General features: G+C 70.8%; 3 protein-coding genes across 3 annotated transcripts; 1 reads left to right on the forward strand and 2 right to left on the reverse strand.

Annotated features, from left to right (window-relative positions):
• Nucleotides 1-10: 10 nt before the first annotated feature.
• Nucleotides 11-3915, reverse strand: LOC310882759 (uncharacterized protein). Its single transcript, XM_083801969.1, has 6 exons — nucleotides 2643-3915; nucleotides 2377-2514; nucleotides 2025-2168; nucleotides 1455-1595; nucleotides 1094-1237; nucleotides 11-909 (listed from the first exon to the last, which is right to left on the reverse strand). The coding sequence occupies exons 1-6, from the start codon at nucleotides 3685-3687 to the stop codon at nucleotides 899-901; spliced, it is 1623 nt and encodes a 540-aa protein (XP_083658095.1). The 5' UTR covers nucleotides 3688-3915; the 3' UTR covers nucleotides 11-898.
• Nucleotides 3916-4050: 135 nt separating this feature from the next.
• LOC310882771 (WAP four-disulfide core domain protein 2-like) lies at nucleotides 4051-6170 on the reverse strand. The gene is made up of 4 exons (XM_083801987.1): nucleotides 6005-6170; nucleotides 5623-5757; nucleotides 4343-4495; nucleotides 4051-4254 (listed from the first exon to the last, which is right to left on the reverse strand). The coding sequence occupies exons 1-3, from the start codon at nucleotides 6090-6092 to the stop codon at nucleotides 4344-4346; spliced, it is 375 nt and encodes a 124-aa protein (XP_083658113.1). The 5' UTR covers nucleotides 6093-6170; the 3' UTR covers nucleotides 4051-4254; nucleotide 4343.
• A 6344-nt stretch (nucleotides 6171-12514) lies between these two features.
• On the forward strand, nucleotides 12515-15475 carry LOC310882788 (uncharacterized protein). The gene is made up of 5 exons (XM_083802019.1): nucleotides 12515-12673; nucleotides 13163-13303; nucleotides 13649-13789; nucleotides 13874-14275; nucleotides 15360-15475. Exons 1-5 carry the CDS (start codon nucleotides 12571-12573, stop codon nucleotides 15374-15376), a joined length of 804 nt encoding a protein of 267 aa, XP_083658145.1. The 5' UTR covers nucleotides 12515-12570; the 3' UTR covers nucleotides 15377-15475.
• Nucleotides 15476-15945: the final 470 nt, after the last annotated feature.

The raw sequence follows: 15945 nt of genomic DNA on the forward strand, positions 1-15945 counted from the left end.
GACAGGGACAGGACCCGGGTGGCTGAGGTTGTGCGGGTGCTGCCCCACAGCGCAGTGCCCTGTCCTGCCGCAGCCCTGCCCGGGTCTCTCACAGCCCCCCTTGCCCCTCACCCCCTGAGGGTGGGGGCCATGGGCAGACCCCAGGGCTCAACCCCCGCACGGCAGTGGGGGCGGCCGGGGGCTCTGCTGGCTCAGCCCCTGCGGTGCCGCCCCACAGCCGGGCTCTGCCTCCCTGCACAGCACTGCTGGGGGCCTGGGGAGCCCTGGGGAGCCCGGGGAGGCGGCAGGGTGATGGGTTTGGATGGGACAGGGCGGGGAGCAGGGCCTGCAGGGCCCCGGCACGTGGGGGCTGCTCCCTGCCCTCTCTCCAGGCCGGGTGCTTCATCTGCCCTGCCTTCATTTCCAGCCAGACTTTCACACTTTGGGATGCAAATGAACCCTTCCTTGGTGCAAGGAATCTGAGTCAACAGGTTTCTGGCACTCCTGTCCGTGACTGCCGGGACGGCAGCGATGTGTCCTGGGACCCGTCGGGGTGGTCCCGGTGGGGTGGGGGTGCCTGGGAGGCGCCTACATGGGGACAGAGCCTCTCCCTGCCCCGCGGCTGCTGGAGCTGCGCGCCCACCACGGCATCTGCCTGCAACCCCCGGCTGCCTGCACCACGCCACCCCCAGCAAACCACGGGGACGGGCAGCAGCCGGGCTGCCAGGAGCTGCTTTATTCTGTTTCAGTGCTTCCAAGCAGAGCGGGGGCACCTGCGCCCCGCACAGGCTGGGCAGGCGCAGTGGGAGCGGGATGCGGGGCTTCGCCTCGCACCTCTGGCTCGTCATGGGGGTGTGATGGCACGGGGTGGGAACGGCCCCGGAACGGCAGCTCCCGGTGCCGCCCTCCCCAGCCAGGGCTAGGCTGTGCCTGGAAGGGATGGACGCAGTGGTCAGTGCAGGATGAGCGCCCCTGTCCCGAGGGCAGGGGGAGCACGCTGTCTCCCCTCTGCCCCCCCAGGCTGGACCTCTGCAGCCTGGACCCCCGCAGGATGCCGGGCTGCTGGGGCCGCGCCGTGCCTTCCCCTGCGGGCAGGGTTTGGGGCTGGCCTTACCCTGCAGCGGGGGGACGCACGCCCGGCCGCAGTCCCGCAGGCAGCACTTCTGGCTGGGGGGGCAGTCCTTGTCCTCCAGGCACAGGATGAGGCACTCGCCTGCTCCGACACCGGCGGCTGCGGGGGGACAGAGCCCAGGCCGAGCTGGGCGCACGTGGAGAGAGGGAGCGGGTGAGGGAGCTGCCCTGCCCGCTGGGGGGTGAGCCCCTCGCCCCCCAGGAGGGGCAGGGTGAGGGGCAGCTCCCAGAGCGCTGGGAGGGCAAAAGGGGTGCTGGACCCAGCAGGGAGGGGGTCAGCGTGGCAGGGGACAGGATGGGGACGTGGCGGGGTCTTGCCCCCCCCGCGGCACTGGCGGCTTTACCCTCGGTGGGCGGTTTGCAGACGTGGCCGCAGCCGGTGGAGCAGCACTTCCTCGCCCCAGGGCAGTCGCCGTCGGTGTCGCACAGCTCCTCGCAGGGCCCCAGGGAGCCCCGCAGCACCACGGGGCACACACCGGGCTTTGCTGCAAGAGAGCGGCCCCGAGCACCATGGCCCAGCCGTGCCCATGGGGCCACGGCCTCAGGGTCCATCCAGCACCCCCATCCTGTGCCCCCCCCCCGAGCCCAGTGCCAGCCCTGCCCTCTGCCGTCCCGTGGGTCTGCTCCTGGGGGACATGGAGGGTCGGGCAGACGTGCAGCCCCCTGGAGCCGCAGCGGGGGTGCAGCCATCGCGGTGCCTGGACGGGTGCCACCGTCAGCTCTGGGCACTGCTGCCGGAGCGTGCCCGCAGGCACAGCCACGCACCCGCTGCTGCACTGGGGAGGAGCCGTGCACCCCCCCGCAACCAGGGGGCCGCAGGGCCTGCGTGGGGTGCGCACAGGTGTGCACGGAGCGTTCACACCCGGGCGGGGGGTGCACAGTCCCTGCGGGGGGCAGGAGGGCCGGGGGGGTACCTGTGTGCGGGGAGGTGCAGGCCAGGCCGCAGCCGGAGAAGCAGCACTTGCGGTCCCCGGGGCAGTCCCTGTCGTCAGCGCAGCGGCTGGGGCACGCCGCCGCGCCGCGCCGCGCTCGCTTCCGCGGGCAAAGGCCGGGTTTGGCTGGAGGGGGGCAGAGGCTCAGGGAACGGCTTGGAGCCCGCTGGCCCCCCAGCACCCGTGGACCCACGCAGTGATGGGGGGCTGTGGACCCGCGGGTCTGCCACACGGCTTTTCCAGCCCAGTGCGAGGCAGCCCCCAGGCTCGGGCAGGGACGGCTCCTGCGGCCACCATCCCCCTGTCCCGAGGGGCCGAGGGGCCGGTGCCTCACCTGGCTCTGCGGGCAGGCAGCGGGCGCAGCAGCTGCGGGCGCAGCACTTCTCCGCAGGGCCGCAGGCGGTGTCATTGCCGCAGCTCGCCCCGCAGCTCGCCCCGCTGGGGCCGGCACGGGGGCAGTAGCCGGGGCTCTCTGCGGAGGGAGACGCTCGGTGCACGGCGTGCCGGGGAGCGGGGCTCGCCCAGGGCACCCCACCGACTCCGGCCCCTGCCCTGCGGCCGGCAGCCCCCCCATGCCCCGTCCCTCACATCTGGCCGTACCTGTGGCAGGGAGGAGGCAGGCGCGGACCTCCCCGCGGCGGCAGCACTTCTCGGCCCCGGGGCAGCTGTGGTCGGAGAGGCAGTACAGCCTGGTGGGGCGCAGGGGGCCGCTCCCCGCTGCCGGGCACTCGCCTGCTTTGCCCGGGGCCGGTGGGGTGGCAGGCGGCCGGCGGCCCCGAGGGGCACGGCGCGGCGGCGGGCTGGCAGCGGGGGCAGCGCCATGGTCCCCTGCTCGCTGCTGCTGGGCTGGGGCGGGAGGAAGCTCCACGCACAGGGTCAGGAGCACCAGCACGAGGGTGCCAGCACCTGGCGTCATGGTGCTGCAGGGAGCCGTGCCGCTGTGCCCCGCCAGCTGGGATTTAAACCCTGCTGGGTGGGGGCTGGCCAAGCTGCTCCTTCCCGTGGCAGTGCGGTGCTGGGACCGTGGGAGCGCCGGGCGTGAACAATCTGGCCTGGGGGAGACTCCCAGGGCAGTGCCAGGCTCCTGGCCTGTGGCCGGCGCATCCTCCACGCACCCTTTCCAGGTCACCGGTGACCCGCGAGCAGCCAGCCCGGGGGATGTGGGAGGCGCTCCCCAAACCCTGCTCCCTGTAAATCCCCAGCATGGGAACAGGACGTGGGAGAGCTGGGGGAGTCTGTGTGTGCTGTCCCCACAGTGCCCACCTGATCCTGTGGGACACTTTGGGCTGGTCTGGGGGCTCCTCAGCTCCCGCTGGCTCTGGGAGCTGGAGCAGGGTGGCCGTGAGAGGGGCAGGGAGCCAGGGCTCCTGCGGGGAGCTGCGAGGTGCACAGGAGAGCAGGGCAGGAGCAGGAGCGGGGACCAGGTCTGAGCAGGCTGGGGAGGGATGGGGCAGGGGTGGGGGCAGCACAAGGGCAGGTTCGGGCAGGGATGGGGCAGGGACGTGTGGGGTTCCCTGCCCATGGCTCCTTCAGGCTCCTGCCACGGGCAGATTTCTGCTGCAGGGCTGGGAGCACGTGGAGCAGGGCTAGGAGATGCTCGTGCCATTGCGCGCACCAGCAGCACCCACGTCCCCGTGCCACACATTCCCACCTCCCCATGCCACCGCAGAGCAGAGATTAGCTCTGCTCCGCTGCACCTCGTGGCCCTCTCTGAGCACGTCTGCTAACAGGCGGGGGGGTGGATGTCAGAGCAGCTGGGGGGCAGCCCTGGGCAGGGGCACAGGCTGGGGACCCTTGGTGAAATGGGGTCTGGGTTGGCCCAGAGCCCTGGGCTGCTGGAACAGCGCTGGCTTGGGGTGGGCGATTGTCTGGTGAGCCCCTTCCAGATGCCACCTCTGCCAGCAAGCAGCAGCAGCTGTGCCGGTTCGGGCACATTCAGGCAGGACGAGGCCAGGAGCAGTGGAGCTGCCTGGCCAGGAGCGCAGCGGGATGGAGACGCGGCCACGAGTGCAGCAGGGAGAGGCTGCTTTATTGGTGAGAGCACGGGGGGCTGCAGCGCGCCCCGAGCCGGGCCCCAGGGAGGAAGCTGAGGCTGAAGGCTCTGAGCTGGGAGCCCAGCCAGGGGGCAGGAGGGCGCGGGGGGGCCTGGATGTGCGGGCATCGCGTTGGGCAGCAGCTTCCCTGTGGCTGGGCTGGCAGGAGGAGGCTGTGCCTGCAAAGGGAGCAGAGGGCTGTCAGGGGGACGGGGGAGCGGGTCCCGTGCCACAGGAGCCCCGGGGCTGGGCGGGTGCCCGACTGACCTCAGTAGAAGGGAGTCACGCAGGAGACTTTGCCGCAGCCATTCCTGCAGCACTTCAGGCTCCCGGGGCAGTTGGAGTCCGTCTTGCACTGGTTAACGCAGAGCCCCAGCATGGGGATCCCTGGCTTCACGGGTGGGCAGGTGCCGGGCTTCTCTGCAATGGGAAGGGCGCAGCGTGAGACCCACCGGCCGCGGCAGCAGGGGCAGGGCTGGGCGCTGCAGCTCCCGGAGCCAGGGGCACGGCCCCGACCCTGCCCGCCGACACCTGCAGCGGAGGGACCCCAGCGCGGGCTGAGGGCTCTCCCAGCCCGCAGCTCTGCCCGTTGGCACTGCCACCAGCCTGGAAACCCTGGGGACGCACAGAGTCGCCCACGCGGTGTGGCAGTCCCCACGCTCAGCCCCGTACTCGGGGGCACGGCTGGCACAGAGCACGGAGCCACGGCACGGGGCCCCAGCGGTGCCTCAGCCCCACTCTCCCCTGCTTTTGCCACAGAGAGCCCCAGCCGGGCTCCTGTGGTGCATGGCCTCAGCCTGGGTCTCCGTGGGGGCATGTGTCCCACGGGCAGCCTGCACCGTGTGGGGCTCCTGCCGTGCCGCCCCCTGCCTGCTGCTGCCTGCTGCTGGGCTCCCAGCTCCGCACCGCGCTGTCCTCTGCTGCGGCACAGCTGAGCCAGCTCTGTCCCTGCAGAAGGCGATGGAGGTGCCACAGCCTCTGGTTCACATCCGAGCGCTTGCATCACATCACATCGCATCACCATCACATCCCAAATCCTGTGTCCGTCTGCCCAGGCCGCTCTCCGGCACGGTGAGCGTACTCCAGCAGGTGGCTGCAGGGCCGTGTCCGGCGCAGGGCTGGGGATGGTGCTGCTGCGGGACGCTCCCCAGGCTCAGGGTCGGGAGGTGGAACAGTGCAACATCCTGGGCTGACGTGGCTGAGCAGCTAGCGGTCCCCGAGGGTGTGAAGGGGAGCAGGCACAGGCTCCCCTGCCCTCTGCACCAGCCCCAGCAGTGCCTGGGGAGGCTGCTCAGAGCCCCCCCGTGCTGCTGGGAGGAGGAAGGGGCGAGCGTGGCCGGCGCCAGCCGGGGCAGGGGGTGTGCTGTGCCAGGCGGCCACCCCGCTGGAGCACACCCTGATCCCGCAGGGCCCCACAGCCGTGCTGCAGCCAGAGACACAACGGGCACCCAGGCCCACGCTGCTGCCAAGCCCCGGGAGCCCCGGTGCTGTCAGCTCCTGGGAGGAGGGCTTGCAGCAGCCCCGGGGCTGGGGCAGGGGACCGTTACCGTTGGGCTCCTGGCAGGCCTTGCCACAGGCCGCCGGGCAGCACTTGAGGGTGCTCTCGCAGTCGCCATCGGACTGGCACCCCACTGTGCAGTTCGCTTCCTCTGTCGCTGGGTCCGGGCACACGCCGGCTTTCGCTGAAAGGCAAAGGCACACGGTGTGGGTGGGCACGGGGCTGCTGGCCCTGCAGCAGGGCAAGGGCTGCCGTCTGGAGGCGGGAGATGCTGCTTCCAGCCCCTGGGTTGGCGCCAGGGATGCTGCTGAGCACAGCCCTGCCGGGTGCTGGCCGGGGTCTCCGGCCCTGGACCCCATCTCCAGCAGGCCCTGGGGCCGGGAGCGATGCCGGCTGCTCGCACGGGGCCGGGGCCGTGCGCTCATACTCACTCGTGACATTCTGGGCGGATGCTGGCAGCAGCTCTGCCCAGAGAACCAGGAGCCCTGCGAGGACGAGCACGCTGCTGGCCTTGGGCATGGTGCAGGGGAGCCGGCTCTGCGCGTGCAGGGCCACCCCGCTGGGCTTTAAGCTCCTCTCCAGGTGGGGCCGGCCAGGCGGGAGGGGACTGCCTTCCGGGTGGCTCATAAGGAACTGGCCTGGCCAGGCTCCCCCTTCGTGCCGTTGCACAATCCCCAAGTATCAGGTATCTGCTCGCTCCTGGCTGCCGACCAGGAAGTAGAAGCCTCGAGCAGAGCGGGCGTCTCGCAGAAAACTTGCCCGGCAGGAACAGCCGCCAAGCGCCGCGCGCTGCATCGCCCGCTGCGGCACGCCGGCAGCCCCCGGCCGCCCCCGGCCCCTGGTCCTGCGGGGCGCTGAGCGGTGGTGGCCCCGTTCCGAGGCGGTGCTGGTCCCGCAGCACGCAGCCGGGCTGCGCTGGTAACGGCGGCAGGCGTGGGGCACGCGGCACCCGCGCCCCGACCTGTCCCGTCGCCACCCCAGCAGCAGCCGCATGCTCGGGTGCAGCCCCCGGCCCGGGCTGCTGCTGCCCTGCGGCGGGGAGGAGCTGGCAGCGCGCTCGGGGCTGCGGCTCTGCTGCCCCTGCAGCTCACCCGGCTGCTGCTCCAGCCTCTTGTTGTTGTGCAGCTTTTCGTTACTTGAGTGAAGAGCCCTTCAGGCTGCCCTGCACCTCCTCCGGGAAGGCGCCCGGCACGCGGGGCTCGCTCGTGCCACTCCTGCAGCTCCCTCTCACCCCAACACAACCCTGTCCCGCAGCTCCCCGCTGCGCCCGTGGCCTCCAGCAGCAGCTCCATTCAGCCTGGCCTGGTGGCAGCACTGCTGGGGGGTTGGTTGGCAGGGAGCGAGCCCCCCGTGTGCATGGTGCTGCAGGCACGGTGCTGCAGGCACGGCGGTGTGGGGGCTGAGCAGCCCCAGGCCCCCCCTGCCGCACACCCTCCTGCAGCCCGTACGCCAGCTGTCGGCATTCCTGGGTAGCTGGCGGTGCTCGGCAGCACCAAGCCAGGCTGTGTTTGACCAGGCCCAGCGAGCCAAGCAATCGAAATCACCCCGTGTGGCTGCCCGGCCCCCATCAGTGTTTGCCGCTCAGCCACTTCGTGGTCATCTACAAGCGCTACCGGCAGTGGGTTTAATTCCCTCAGGGTCCAGCACTGTGCTGGGGGCCCCAAGGACCTCAGACCCTTTGCTCACAGCTGCCAGTTTTGGCTCAGAGCGTTTGGCTCAGTCACGGGGGTACGACGTGAGTGCCCCTCCATGGTGCCAGTGCTGCCTGGCTGCAGGGCTTGGGCTGGACGCGCTCTGCCAGGGGGGCACCCAGAGCCTCCCCGGCCCTGTCCCGGGTACAGCCCCAGGCTGGGCCTCTCCTCCACAGGGTGTGGGGTGCGAACGGGGCCCTCCTGGGGGGATGTGCCCTCAGCACTGCGTCGGGTGGCTCAAGAGGCAGCCCCAGCTCTGGGCTGGAGCATCCTGGAGCCCCGTGCAGGCGCAGGGCTGCGTGGGCTCAGGTGGTCCCCGCTCCAAGGTCACGAGCTGTTTGTCTCGACCAGTGTCTGTTTCCAAGTAATTTAACCCCACAGTCAACAATGCAGCAAGGTGTGGAGCTACAGTAAATCAGTAACTGTTTGCGTTTGCCTGCGGTCCCCTCCCCAGCGTGGGTGTTTATGCAGTAACAGGAGCCGGAGCTGACACCAGTGCCACGCTGCCTGCGGGACGCTCGCTGCCTTTCATCGCTGTTGCAGCGGGGGCAGCCCTGGGGCGCAGCGGGGACAGGGTCACGGCCATCAGCCCGCGCCCTGCGGGCTCTCACCGCACAGTGGCTGTGTGCAGGGGCGGTCTGAGCTCTGAGGACGGCTTTTGAGCAGGGCTCTGACCACCAAAGAGGGTTTTGGCACTGGGGTTTGGGCAGGGCAGGCGGCTGCCGCATCGCCACCGCCCGCGGCGCAGCCGGGCAGTGCAGCCGGAGGTGCTCCTGCAGCGCCTGCGGCCCGGCCCCGCTGGGGATGCGCTGCGGGGAACGGCTCTGAGCCGGTGCTCCCAGCCCCGGGCAGACTGCAGGGCGGAAACAAAGGAGCTCCCCGAATAAAGGCGGCCTTGTTGCTGCCGCTGGCTCCCGTGCCAGGGGCACGGCGCTCCGGAGGCCGGGGCAGGACGGGGGTGGTAGCTCGGCGATGTGAGCATTGCCCCCGACACCGAGCTGAGGGAGCAGCGCGTCCCTGCCCTGTGCTGCGCAGGGACGAAGCCCGGCCGACCCAAAGGTGGCTCTCCCGGGGCTGGGCACAGCGGGGGCCGGGCAGGGGGCAGCGCGCTGCTGCAGGTCCAGTGCTGCCCACCCAGCAGCTCCAGGGACCCACCACTATCCACGCTGCTGCACCTGTGCTGGAGCTGCCAGCAGCGCCTGCCTTTGAGGTTTATCACTCTGTTCAGTTGGCTGATCCTATAACTGCTCTTATCGTTGCCTTTGGCTCGTAAAGTCTGCGGAGCGCGGGGCTTCCTGGGTACTGGTGGTGAGGGAGACGGAGCTGGAGGGCTGTGAACGTGCAGATGCCAGCAGACAAGCTGCGCCACAGCAGCCACCACCATGGAGGACAGGAGCAGACGGGAGCCCAGAAATGCACTTGTGGCAGGGGACAAGGAAGAAACCACGGAGGGAGCCGTGGGGAGCAGGGCGAGGTGCCTGCAGGTTTGCCTGGAGGTGATACCTTGACCCCCGTGGGACTCTGCTGAGCGCCTGCTCCGGCTGGATCTGCCTGCAGCCAGCAGGAGCAGCTGGAGAGGGACTGAGCGTGCTGGTGTCAGGCTGGGCGGCAGGGCCAGCAGCTGCGCTGGCTCCAGCCCACGCAGTCGGCATCATTTTCCGGGAGACAGAAATACTTTGGCTCCCATCGCCCACACACCGCGTTCGGGATGCTGCCGTCCTTGCCCCGGCTCTGCCAGGTGCTTCCTCGACAGAGGCTGAGGACAGCCCCGACGGTTCAGGGGCTCCCTGAGGCTCTGGCAGTCAGCCCTGTGCCAAGGCACGTCCTGGGCAGGATCCTGGCGGAGGGCTCGGAGGCAGCAGCCCTGCACCCCAACCAGCTCTTCCCACAGCAGCGGGTGGCAGCCCCTCCTCCGGGCTCTGGCAATCTGCAGCTCTGGGGCTTCCTTGGTGGAGGACAGCTGTGTTCACAGGCTGACGCCTGGGGAATTCTCTGCCCCTCTGGGGCCGGCTGTGCCACCCATCGAGGTGCACCCACGGGCAGGAGGGCTCCCTCCGTGCTCCCACGGTCACCAAGCCCTCCTCGCCCCTGCGCTGCCCCCACGGCACAGACCTTGGTGGCCCCCCTCGGGGCTGCGGAGCCAGCAGGCAGTGCCTGGCCCCAGCCCGTCACAGGTGCCCGGGCTCTGCACCGCCGCGATGGTGCTACCTGCTCGCCCAGCCGTCAGCCCGGCGTGGGAGCTCAGCCTGTGCCAGCCCCGCAGCGCCCCGCTCTGCGGCACCCCGAGAGCCACGGGGACCCCTGCACTCACCCATGTTCCCGGTGGCCGTGGCAGCCGGCTGCAGCTGCGCGCACAGGGCAAGGATACCCACAAGCAAAATGCTGGCGGCTTTCATGGTGCTCCCCGAGGACGCCGATGGCTGGCGCGGGTCAGCAGGGGTTTATATCTGCGCGGGGCTGGGGAGGGGCTGCCACGCACATAACCTTTGGGTACTGAAACTCTCAGTGCGTTTCGCAGCTGTGCCCGAGGCAGCAGCAGCTCTGTGTCGTGCTATTACCTGAGAAATCATTTACTATGGCCCCATCCCAGCCCCAGCAGCCAGGCTGCAGCCAGGGTGGGGACATGAGCACCCAACAGGCATCCTGCCCTCGGGGGAAACATGGGCCGTGAGCCAGGGCCCCAGGAAGCCCAGATGAAGGAGCTGGAGGTCTCCAGCTTGGAGAAGAGGTTACGGAGGGGACAGGAGGGCAGCCAACAAAGAGCAGTCTCCTCGCCAGAGCTGTGGGACTCATCACTGCAGATGTCAAATGTTGCCCAGGTTTGGAAAGAGCTGAGACAAGCTTATGGGACAGGAACCTGGTGTGGGACTGTAGAAGGACACTCACCCCAAGGTGATGGCCGTGCTGGCCGCACGGCACAGGGGCGTTTTGGGACAGAGCGGCTGGGGGTCTGCCCAGGGCTGTGCCCACCCTGGAGAGCTGGCGCCTGCATGCCCCAGCCTGGTCCCTTTCCCCCATCCAGCTGCCTCCGCCCGCAGAGCCACGGGTGACCGGCTCCTCATCGGTGAGCATGGCCCCAGGGGGAGCAGAGCGTGGGAAGCTGGTGTGACGTGCGAGGCTGGGAGCACCCACTCACCCTGTGCCATGTACCGTGCACCATTCCTGTGCGGGGACAGGCGGGCTGGGTGCCGTCACGCCGGCGGGCTGGGCGCGGGCAGCGGCGGGGCCATGTCCCGGCAGACGGCGCGGCTGGGTGCTGCGGCGGGGTCACCACCGGGGCTGCCGCTCACCCGGCCATGCGCGGGGATGGGAGGAGTGGGGCAGCCAGCAGGCAGGGAGGCTCGCGGGTGCCAAGGCGGATGCCGGCCGCAGGGGCTGCCCCAGGGTGCGTACTGCTGCCTCCAGACACCTGCGACTGGGAGGGGACGCCCGAGGTTAACGGCGCGGGGAGATTACAGGGAGCCCAGCGCAGCCAAGCGTGCGAAGGGTGAGCAGCGCCGAGGACGGGGTGTGCTCCAAGCCTGCTGGGCCCTGCGGCACTGCTGCTGCTGCGCCCCGTGTCTCTGCGGTGGGAGATGCTGCCGAGGGTGCGCAGACCCACGCAGGAACCCCATGTCCCTGCCCGCGACCTTCGTGTCCCCGCCAGGCACTGCACGTGGCGCTGCGGCCGATCCGCCCCCAGGCTCCTCTTGCTGGTGGTGGCGGCGCTTGCCCACGGGCAGAGGCACCCGGCTCGCTGGGCTCGGCAAGCAGGAGCCGCACAGGGGCTGGGAAATGAGGCGCGCGCACCGAGAGCAGTGCCCCCAGCACGGCTGCGGGTGCGCGGGGGCTGCAGGTGGCAGCTCCGGCCACGGGGCTGGGTGCAGGTTTGGGGGCGCGGGTTTGGGGGTGCAGCTGGGCGGGTGGGGTTGCAAAGAGGCGCCGGGGGGGCAGCCTGAGGCTGCGGTGGATGGAGAGGGGCAGGCCCTGGCTTCGGCCAGGTGGACGGGGCTTTGGTGGAAGGGGCTCGTTCTCTGTCCCCCCCGGTGCGGCGTGCCAGAGGTGCGGTGCTGCGCATGGAGAGCGGGGCCTCGGCCGGGGAGCAGGTGCGTGGGAGGGGGGGAACCGCTCCCCGCCTGGGCTCTTCTCAGCCCACCCGAAAACAGGCATCTTTGTGCTGGGGCCGGCACGATCTCAGCTGTCTCACGGGAGGGTTACACCTTCCCGGGCCTATTTCCCTGCTCGGAAATTCCTGTTTGCGTCATTCACCCTTCGAGCGGCCAACCGCGCTCGTTGCTGGAGCTGAAACAAAGGGAACCCGCGGCAAGGAGCCCGCGGCCGTGCGCGCAGCCCCGGCCCCGGCCCCAGCCCCGTCCCCGCGCCCAGCACCGCGCCGCCTCCGCCCCCGCAGCGGCACCGCTCCTGCGGCTCCCGGCTGGGCGCTGCCCGCAGCCTCCCCCTCGTCCTCGGGGGGCTGCGGGGCCGGGGCCGCCGTTAGCGGGGCGGGGCGGGCGGCTAACGGGGGCGTTTCGCCGCGTGCCCGAGCCCCGCAGCTCGCGGTGCCGTGAGGCTCCTGCGGGTTCCCCGGCCCGCGGGGCCGCCCACGTTGCCCTGCCCCGTGCCCCGTCCCGGCCGTGCCGAGCCGAGCCGAGCCGTGCCCGCGGGGCTGCCGGGGCTCCCCGCCCGCGCCCCGCTCGGCAGCCGCCAGGTGAGGCTGTTGCTCCGCCAAAGCGGGCGCGGGGGCGGCGGGGGCGCTGCTCGGCTCCGCCCGGCCCCGCGCTGAGCCCGCCCGTGCTGAGCCGTGCCACGGGCGGCGTCCCGGGCCGGGCTGGGCCGAGGCGTGCCCCGGGCCGGGCCGTGCCCCGTGTCCCTTGTTCCGTGTCCCGTGCCCCGTGTCGTGCCACATCCCGTGTCGTGCCGTGTCCCGTGTCCCTTGTTCCGTGTCCCGTGCCCCGTGTCGTGCCGTGTCCCGTGCCGGGCCGTGCCCCGTGTCCCTTGTTCCGTGTCCCGTGCCCCGTGTCATGCCACATCCCGTGTCGTGCCATGTCCGTGCCGTGCCGTGCCCCGTGCCGGGCCGTGCCTCGTGTCGTGTCATGTCCGTGCCGTGCCGTGCCGTGCCCCGTGCCCCGTGCCGTGCCGTGCCATGCCGGGCCGTGCCCCGTGCCTTGCCGTGCCGGGCCGTGCCGTGCCGTGCCGTGCCCCGTGCTGTCCGGCGCTGCCCCGTGCCGGGGAGGGGCAGGAGCCCGGCGCGCGTTGCGCAAGGCCCGGGGCAGGGCTCGGGGCTCTACAAAAGCTCCGCGGGGCGCGGGCGTTGCGAGGGCAGCGCCATGAAGCCGGGGTCGCTGCTGTCGCTGCTGTCGCTGGTGCTGCTGGTGGCCCTCCTGGCCCCCCGGGGCGAGTGCCGGCCGGACTCGGAGCTCGTCCTGGCGGGTGAGCCCGCGGGGCCGTGCGGCGGGGGCACGGCTGGAGCGGGCGGCCTCCGAGGGCTTCTCCGACCCCAACGGCTCGATCGCTCTGCGGAGCCTCTGCCCCTCGCCCCCCGGTCAGGGCGCGGCCGTGGGGTCGGAGCTGGGCTGTGGCGCCGGGTCCAGACCGGGCCGTCCCCACTGCCGGGACGAGGGGAAAGCCTGCTCTAGACGCCACAGGCAGAACGGGGGGCTGGTGCTGCAGTGCCGGAATAAGGGGTGGTGGCGGGTTTGGGGCATCTCCGGCGGCTCTCGCAGCAGCGGCGCTTCCAGCAGGCGCTTTGCAACGCGTCGTGTACCCACGCTGCTGCCGGGCGCTGGGCGCCAAGGGCAGCACGAGACCTGCTCTCTGCTGCGGGGCAGAGCTGCTCCTGGCCGCAGGGGCCGGGCTGGGGGCCGTGCCTGGGCTGGGGACTCTGCCTGCCTGCTGTAACCACCCCCCTCGCCCTCCTAGGGAAGCTTGGCCAGTGCCCTGCGCCCAGGAGGACCCCCGGAAGCTCCTGCGGCTACTTCTGCTCTACGGATGACAACTGCCCGGGCAGCGAACGCTGCTGCAGCAACGGCTGTGGACAAGAGTGCAGGCTCCCCATTGGAGGTGAGGGGGTCCCGTCCCCCGGCAGCCCCCTGTGGCCCTGAGGGAGCCTGTGCTCTGCTCTCTGGGTGGGGGCTGAGCTGGGTCCTGCCAACCCCTGCACCCCGTCCTGGCACGGGGCTGGGATGCGCTCGTCTGGGCTCCTCCGAGCTCTGCCTGTGGGGGCATCCCCCACAAGGGCTGGTGCGGGGCCCCTGCGCGCCACCTCCCCCACTCTCAGCCCCTCTGGTGGGGGGACCCAGGGGTGCCCACTGCTCCCTGCCTGCAGAACCTGGGGCTGGGTTGGGCTGGGTGTGGGCGCGGGCGGGGAGGGACTGGCAGGGCCCTGACCCCACCGGGCACCCCCAGGAAAGCCAGGTTTCTGCCCCCGGCTGGACCCTGACATGATGACCATCTGCCTGGTGGAGTGCGGCAGCGACAGCGACTGCAAGGGCAACGAGAAGTGCTGCAGCATGGGCTGCCACGTCCATTGCGTGCGGCCGGTGCCAGGTAAGGGTGGCCAGGGGCTTGGCGGGATGGGGGGGCTTGGCCCGGACAGACCCTGCGGACACGAGTCTTTCTCCTTATCCACAGCCAAACCAGGCGTCTGCCCCAAGAGAAAGGTGCTGCAGACCTTAGTCGCTTGCAACAACACCTGCAGCGACGACACCGATTGTCCCGGCAGCAACAAGTGCTGCTTCACGGGCTGCAGCCGCGGCTGCGTGCCTCCGGCCAGACGTAGCAGCTACAACCCGGCTGCCGTCCTGCTGGGCTGGGGCTGGGGCTGCCACCAGTGTCCTGCTCTCGTCGCCAGCCCCGTGCTCCAAAGCGACATCTGCCACTTGCCCCCGGAGCACGGCCCCTGCAGGGGACACTTCTATCGCTACGCCTACAACCCTGCCACGGGGACGTGCCGGGTGTTCTTGTACGGCGGCTGCAGAGGGAACGCCAACAACTTCGAGACCCTGAAGGAGTGCCAGCGGGCCTGCCAGAGGGGTGAGAGGAGGGCGCTGGGCTGGACTGGGCTGGACTGGGCTGGACTGGGCTGCTCCTGCCCAGGCGGAGCAGGGGCCGGTGGCAGGGTGGGAGCGTGGAGCCGCGTTGCTCCGCAGCCAGCTCCGGGGAGGCGCGGGCGGGGGCCGAGCAGTTCTGAAGGATGTGAAGGGCAACGGAGCGTGCAGGCGGCTGCTGCCGAGAGCTGCCCCACGTGAACCCGCTGAAAGCACCCTCGCAGGTCCCGGTGCCGCGGTGGTCCTGGGGCCACCCACCCCTCCCCGCCTCCCGGTGCTCCCCATGCCACTGGTGCCTGGGGTCGGCTCTCCCCGGCGGTGTCGGTCTCGAGCCTGCGGGTGGCTGGGCAGCCCCGAGCCCCTTCCCGCTCCCCACCCGCCTGCTGCAGCCGGGCTGTGCCGCAGTGGGACCACAGCAGGGAGGCAGCAGCTGCGCTCACCCGGCCACCGCGCGCTTCTGCTCGGTGATTTCAATCAGCACGCAGCTCCGTCCTGGGAGCGGGGCTTGTCTTTGGTGAGAACTAGGCGATACTGTTAGGAATAATAATTTTGCAGCCTGATTATCAAAATATGAAACCTGCCAATCCTAGGCTCTCAGCCCGCACAGGAGGGACGAAAAAGGCGCGCTCCTTGCAGGTTGCCTTCCCGTTTCTGTGCCAAATGCTTTTGGCACGAGGCGTGCACTGGGGAGAGCAGGCTTGGAGGGGGAGGCTGGCAGTGCCCCCGTGGGGGGGGAGGCAGCACCCTGTGGGTGCTCGCTGGGTTGTGACACTTGTTTCCTAGCACAGCCGCGGGCGGTTGGGGCTGTTGGTGGTTGAACGGCAGCCGTGGCCGCTCCCTTCCCCTGGCACTGTGGGGTTCCGGGGAGGCTGCGGCCCTGGCGTGGCACAACAGCAGGGCCACGAGATGCTGCTGCCTCCTCGGGGCGCCCGCTCCATGTCCCTGCTGGGCTGGGGCCTGGAGAAGGGGCAGCCCCGGGGTCAATGTGCTGGGGGCGAGCTGTCCTCCAGCCCCCACAGCTCCTCAGCCCTGCCTGCACGCCCCGCTCACTGCCCTTCCTTTCTTCCCAGGGAGAGCCACCGAGTGACCCCGAGGGGATGCCGCGGCCCGGCCAGGTCTGCAGCGGGGCCGGCCACTGCACCCTGCCCTCTCAATAAAGCCGCCAGGACGCCTGGCTTGCAGCATCGTTGCCATCTCTCTCTTGCCTTCCCACCGCGTCCAGGGGCTGCCAGTGGCACCATGCGGCCTCGTGCTCCCCAGCGCCGTCCTGCTCCCCCTACATCCTGGGGAGGGTGTGGGGATGGGATTGAGCCCCCCGACCCCACCACAGACCAGGGCTGGCGGTGCTGTGCTGCCACGGGGGCTGCTGTCCAGGCAGGCGAGCTGCTGGGGTGTGGGGCCCCCGCCACGGAGTGGCAGTGGGAGAGCCGGGCATCGCTCACGGACACCAGGGGCTGGTGCCAAATGGGCGGGCGATGCCCAGGGCTGGGCACAGGGAATGCCTCGGGGAGGTGCTTTCGGGAGCGCAGGGGGTGGGCTTGTGCTGTGTGTCAGACCTGCAGCACCCAGACACCGCTGTGCCTGTGCCCTCCCCACGCGATGCCAGCTCTGACCACTGGCAAGCTCTGCACACAGAGATGGTGAGGAACTTGAAAC

Source organism: Anser anser (assembly GCF_964211835.1).
Source record: "Anser anser genome assembly, chromosome: 16".
In the NCBI taxonomy this organism is placed as follows: domain Eukaryota; kingdom Metazoa; phylum Chordata; class Aves; order Anseriformes; family Anatidae; genus Anser; species Anser anser.

What these genes read in the sequence shown, in the direction of transcription:
- LOC310882759 (XM_083801969.1), bottom strand. Translation starts at nt 3,687, where the DNA reads ATGTGTGGCACGGGGACGTGGGTGCTGCTGGTGCGCGCAATGGCACGA. An exon ending in CTGCCTCCTCCCTGCCACAG is followed by an intron (nt 2,515 to 2,642) that starts GTACGGCCAGAT and finishes CTCCCTCCGCAG; the next exon opens with AGAGCCCCGGCTACTGCCCC. An exon ending in CTGCCTGCCCGCAGAGCCAG is followed by an intron (nt 2,169 to 2,376) that starts GTGAGGCACCGG and finishes GCCCCCCTCCAG; the next exon opens with CCAAACCCGGCCTTTGCCCG.
- LOC310882771 (XM_083801987.1), bottom strand. Translation starts at nt 6,092, where the DNA reads ATGCCCAAGGCCAGCAGCGTGCTCGTCCTCGCAGGGCTCCTGGTTCTC. An exon ending in ATCCGCCCAGAATGTCACGA is followed by an intron (nt 5,758 to 6,004) that starts GTGAGTATGAGC and finishes TTTGCCTTTCAG; the next exon opens with CGAAAGCCGGCGTGTGCCCG. An exon ending in GGCCTGCCAGGAGCCCAACG is followed by an intron (nt 4,496 to 5,622) that starts GTAACGGTCCCC and finishes TTCCCATTGCAG; the next exon opens with AGAAGCCCGGCACCTGCCCA.
- LOC310882788 (XM_083802019.1), top strand. Translation starts at nt 12,571, where the DNA reads ATGAAGCCGGGGTCGCTGCTGTCGCTGCTGTCGCTGGTGCTGCTGGTG. An exon ending in CTCGGAGCTCGTCCTGGCGG is followed by an intron (nt 12,674 to 13,162) that starts GTGAGCCCGCGG and finishes TCGCCCTCCTAG; the next exon opens with GGAAGCTTGGCCAGTGCCCT. An exon ending in TTGCGTGCGGCCGGTGCCAG is followed by an intron (nt 13,790 to 13,873) that starts GTAAGGGTGGCC and finishes CCTTATCCACAG; the next exon opens with CCAAACCAGGCGTCTGCCCC.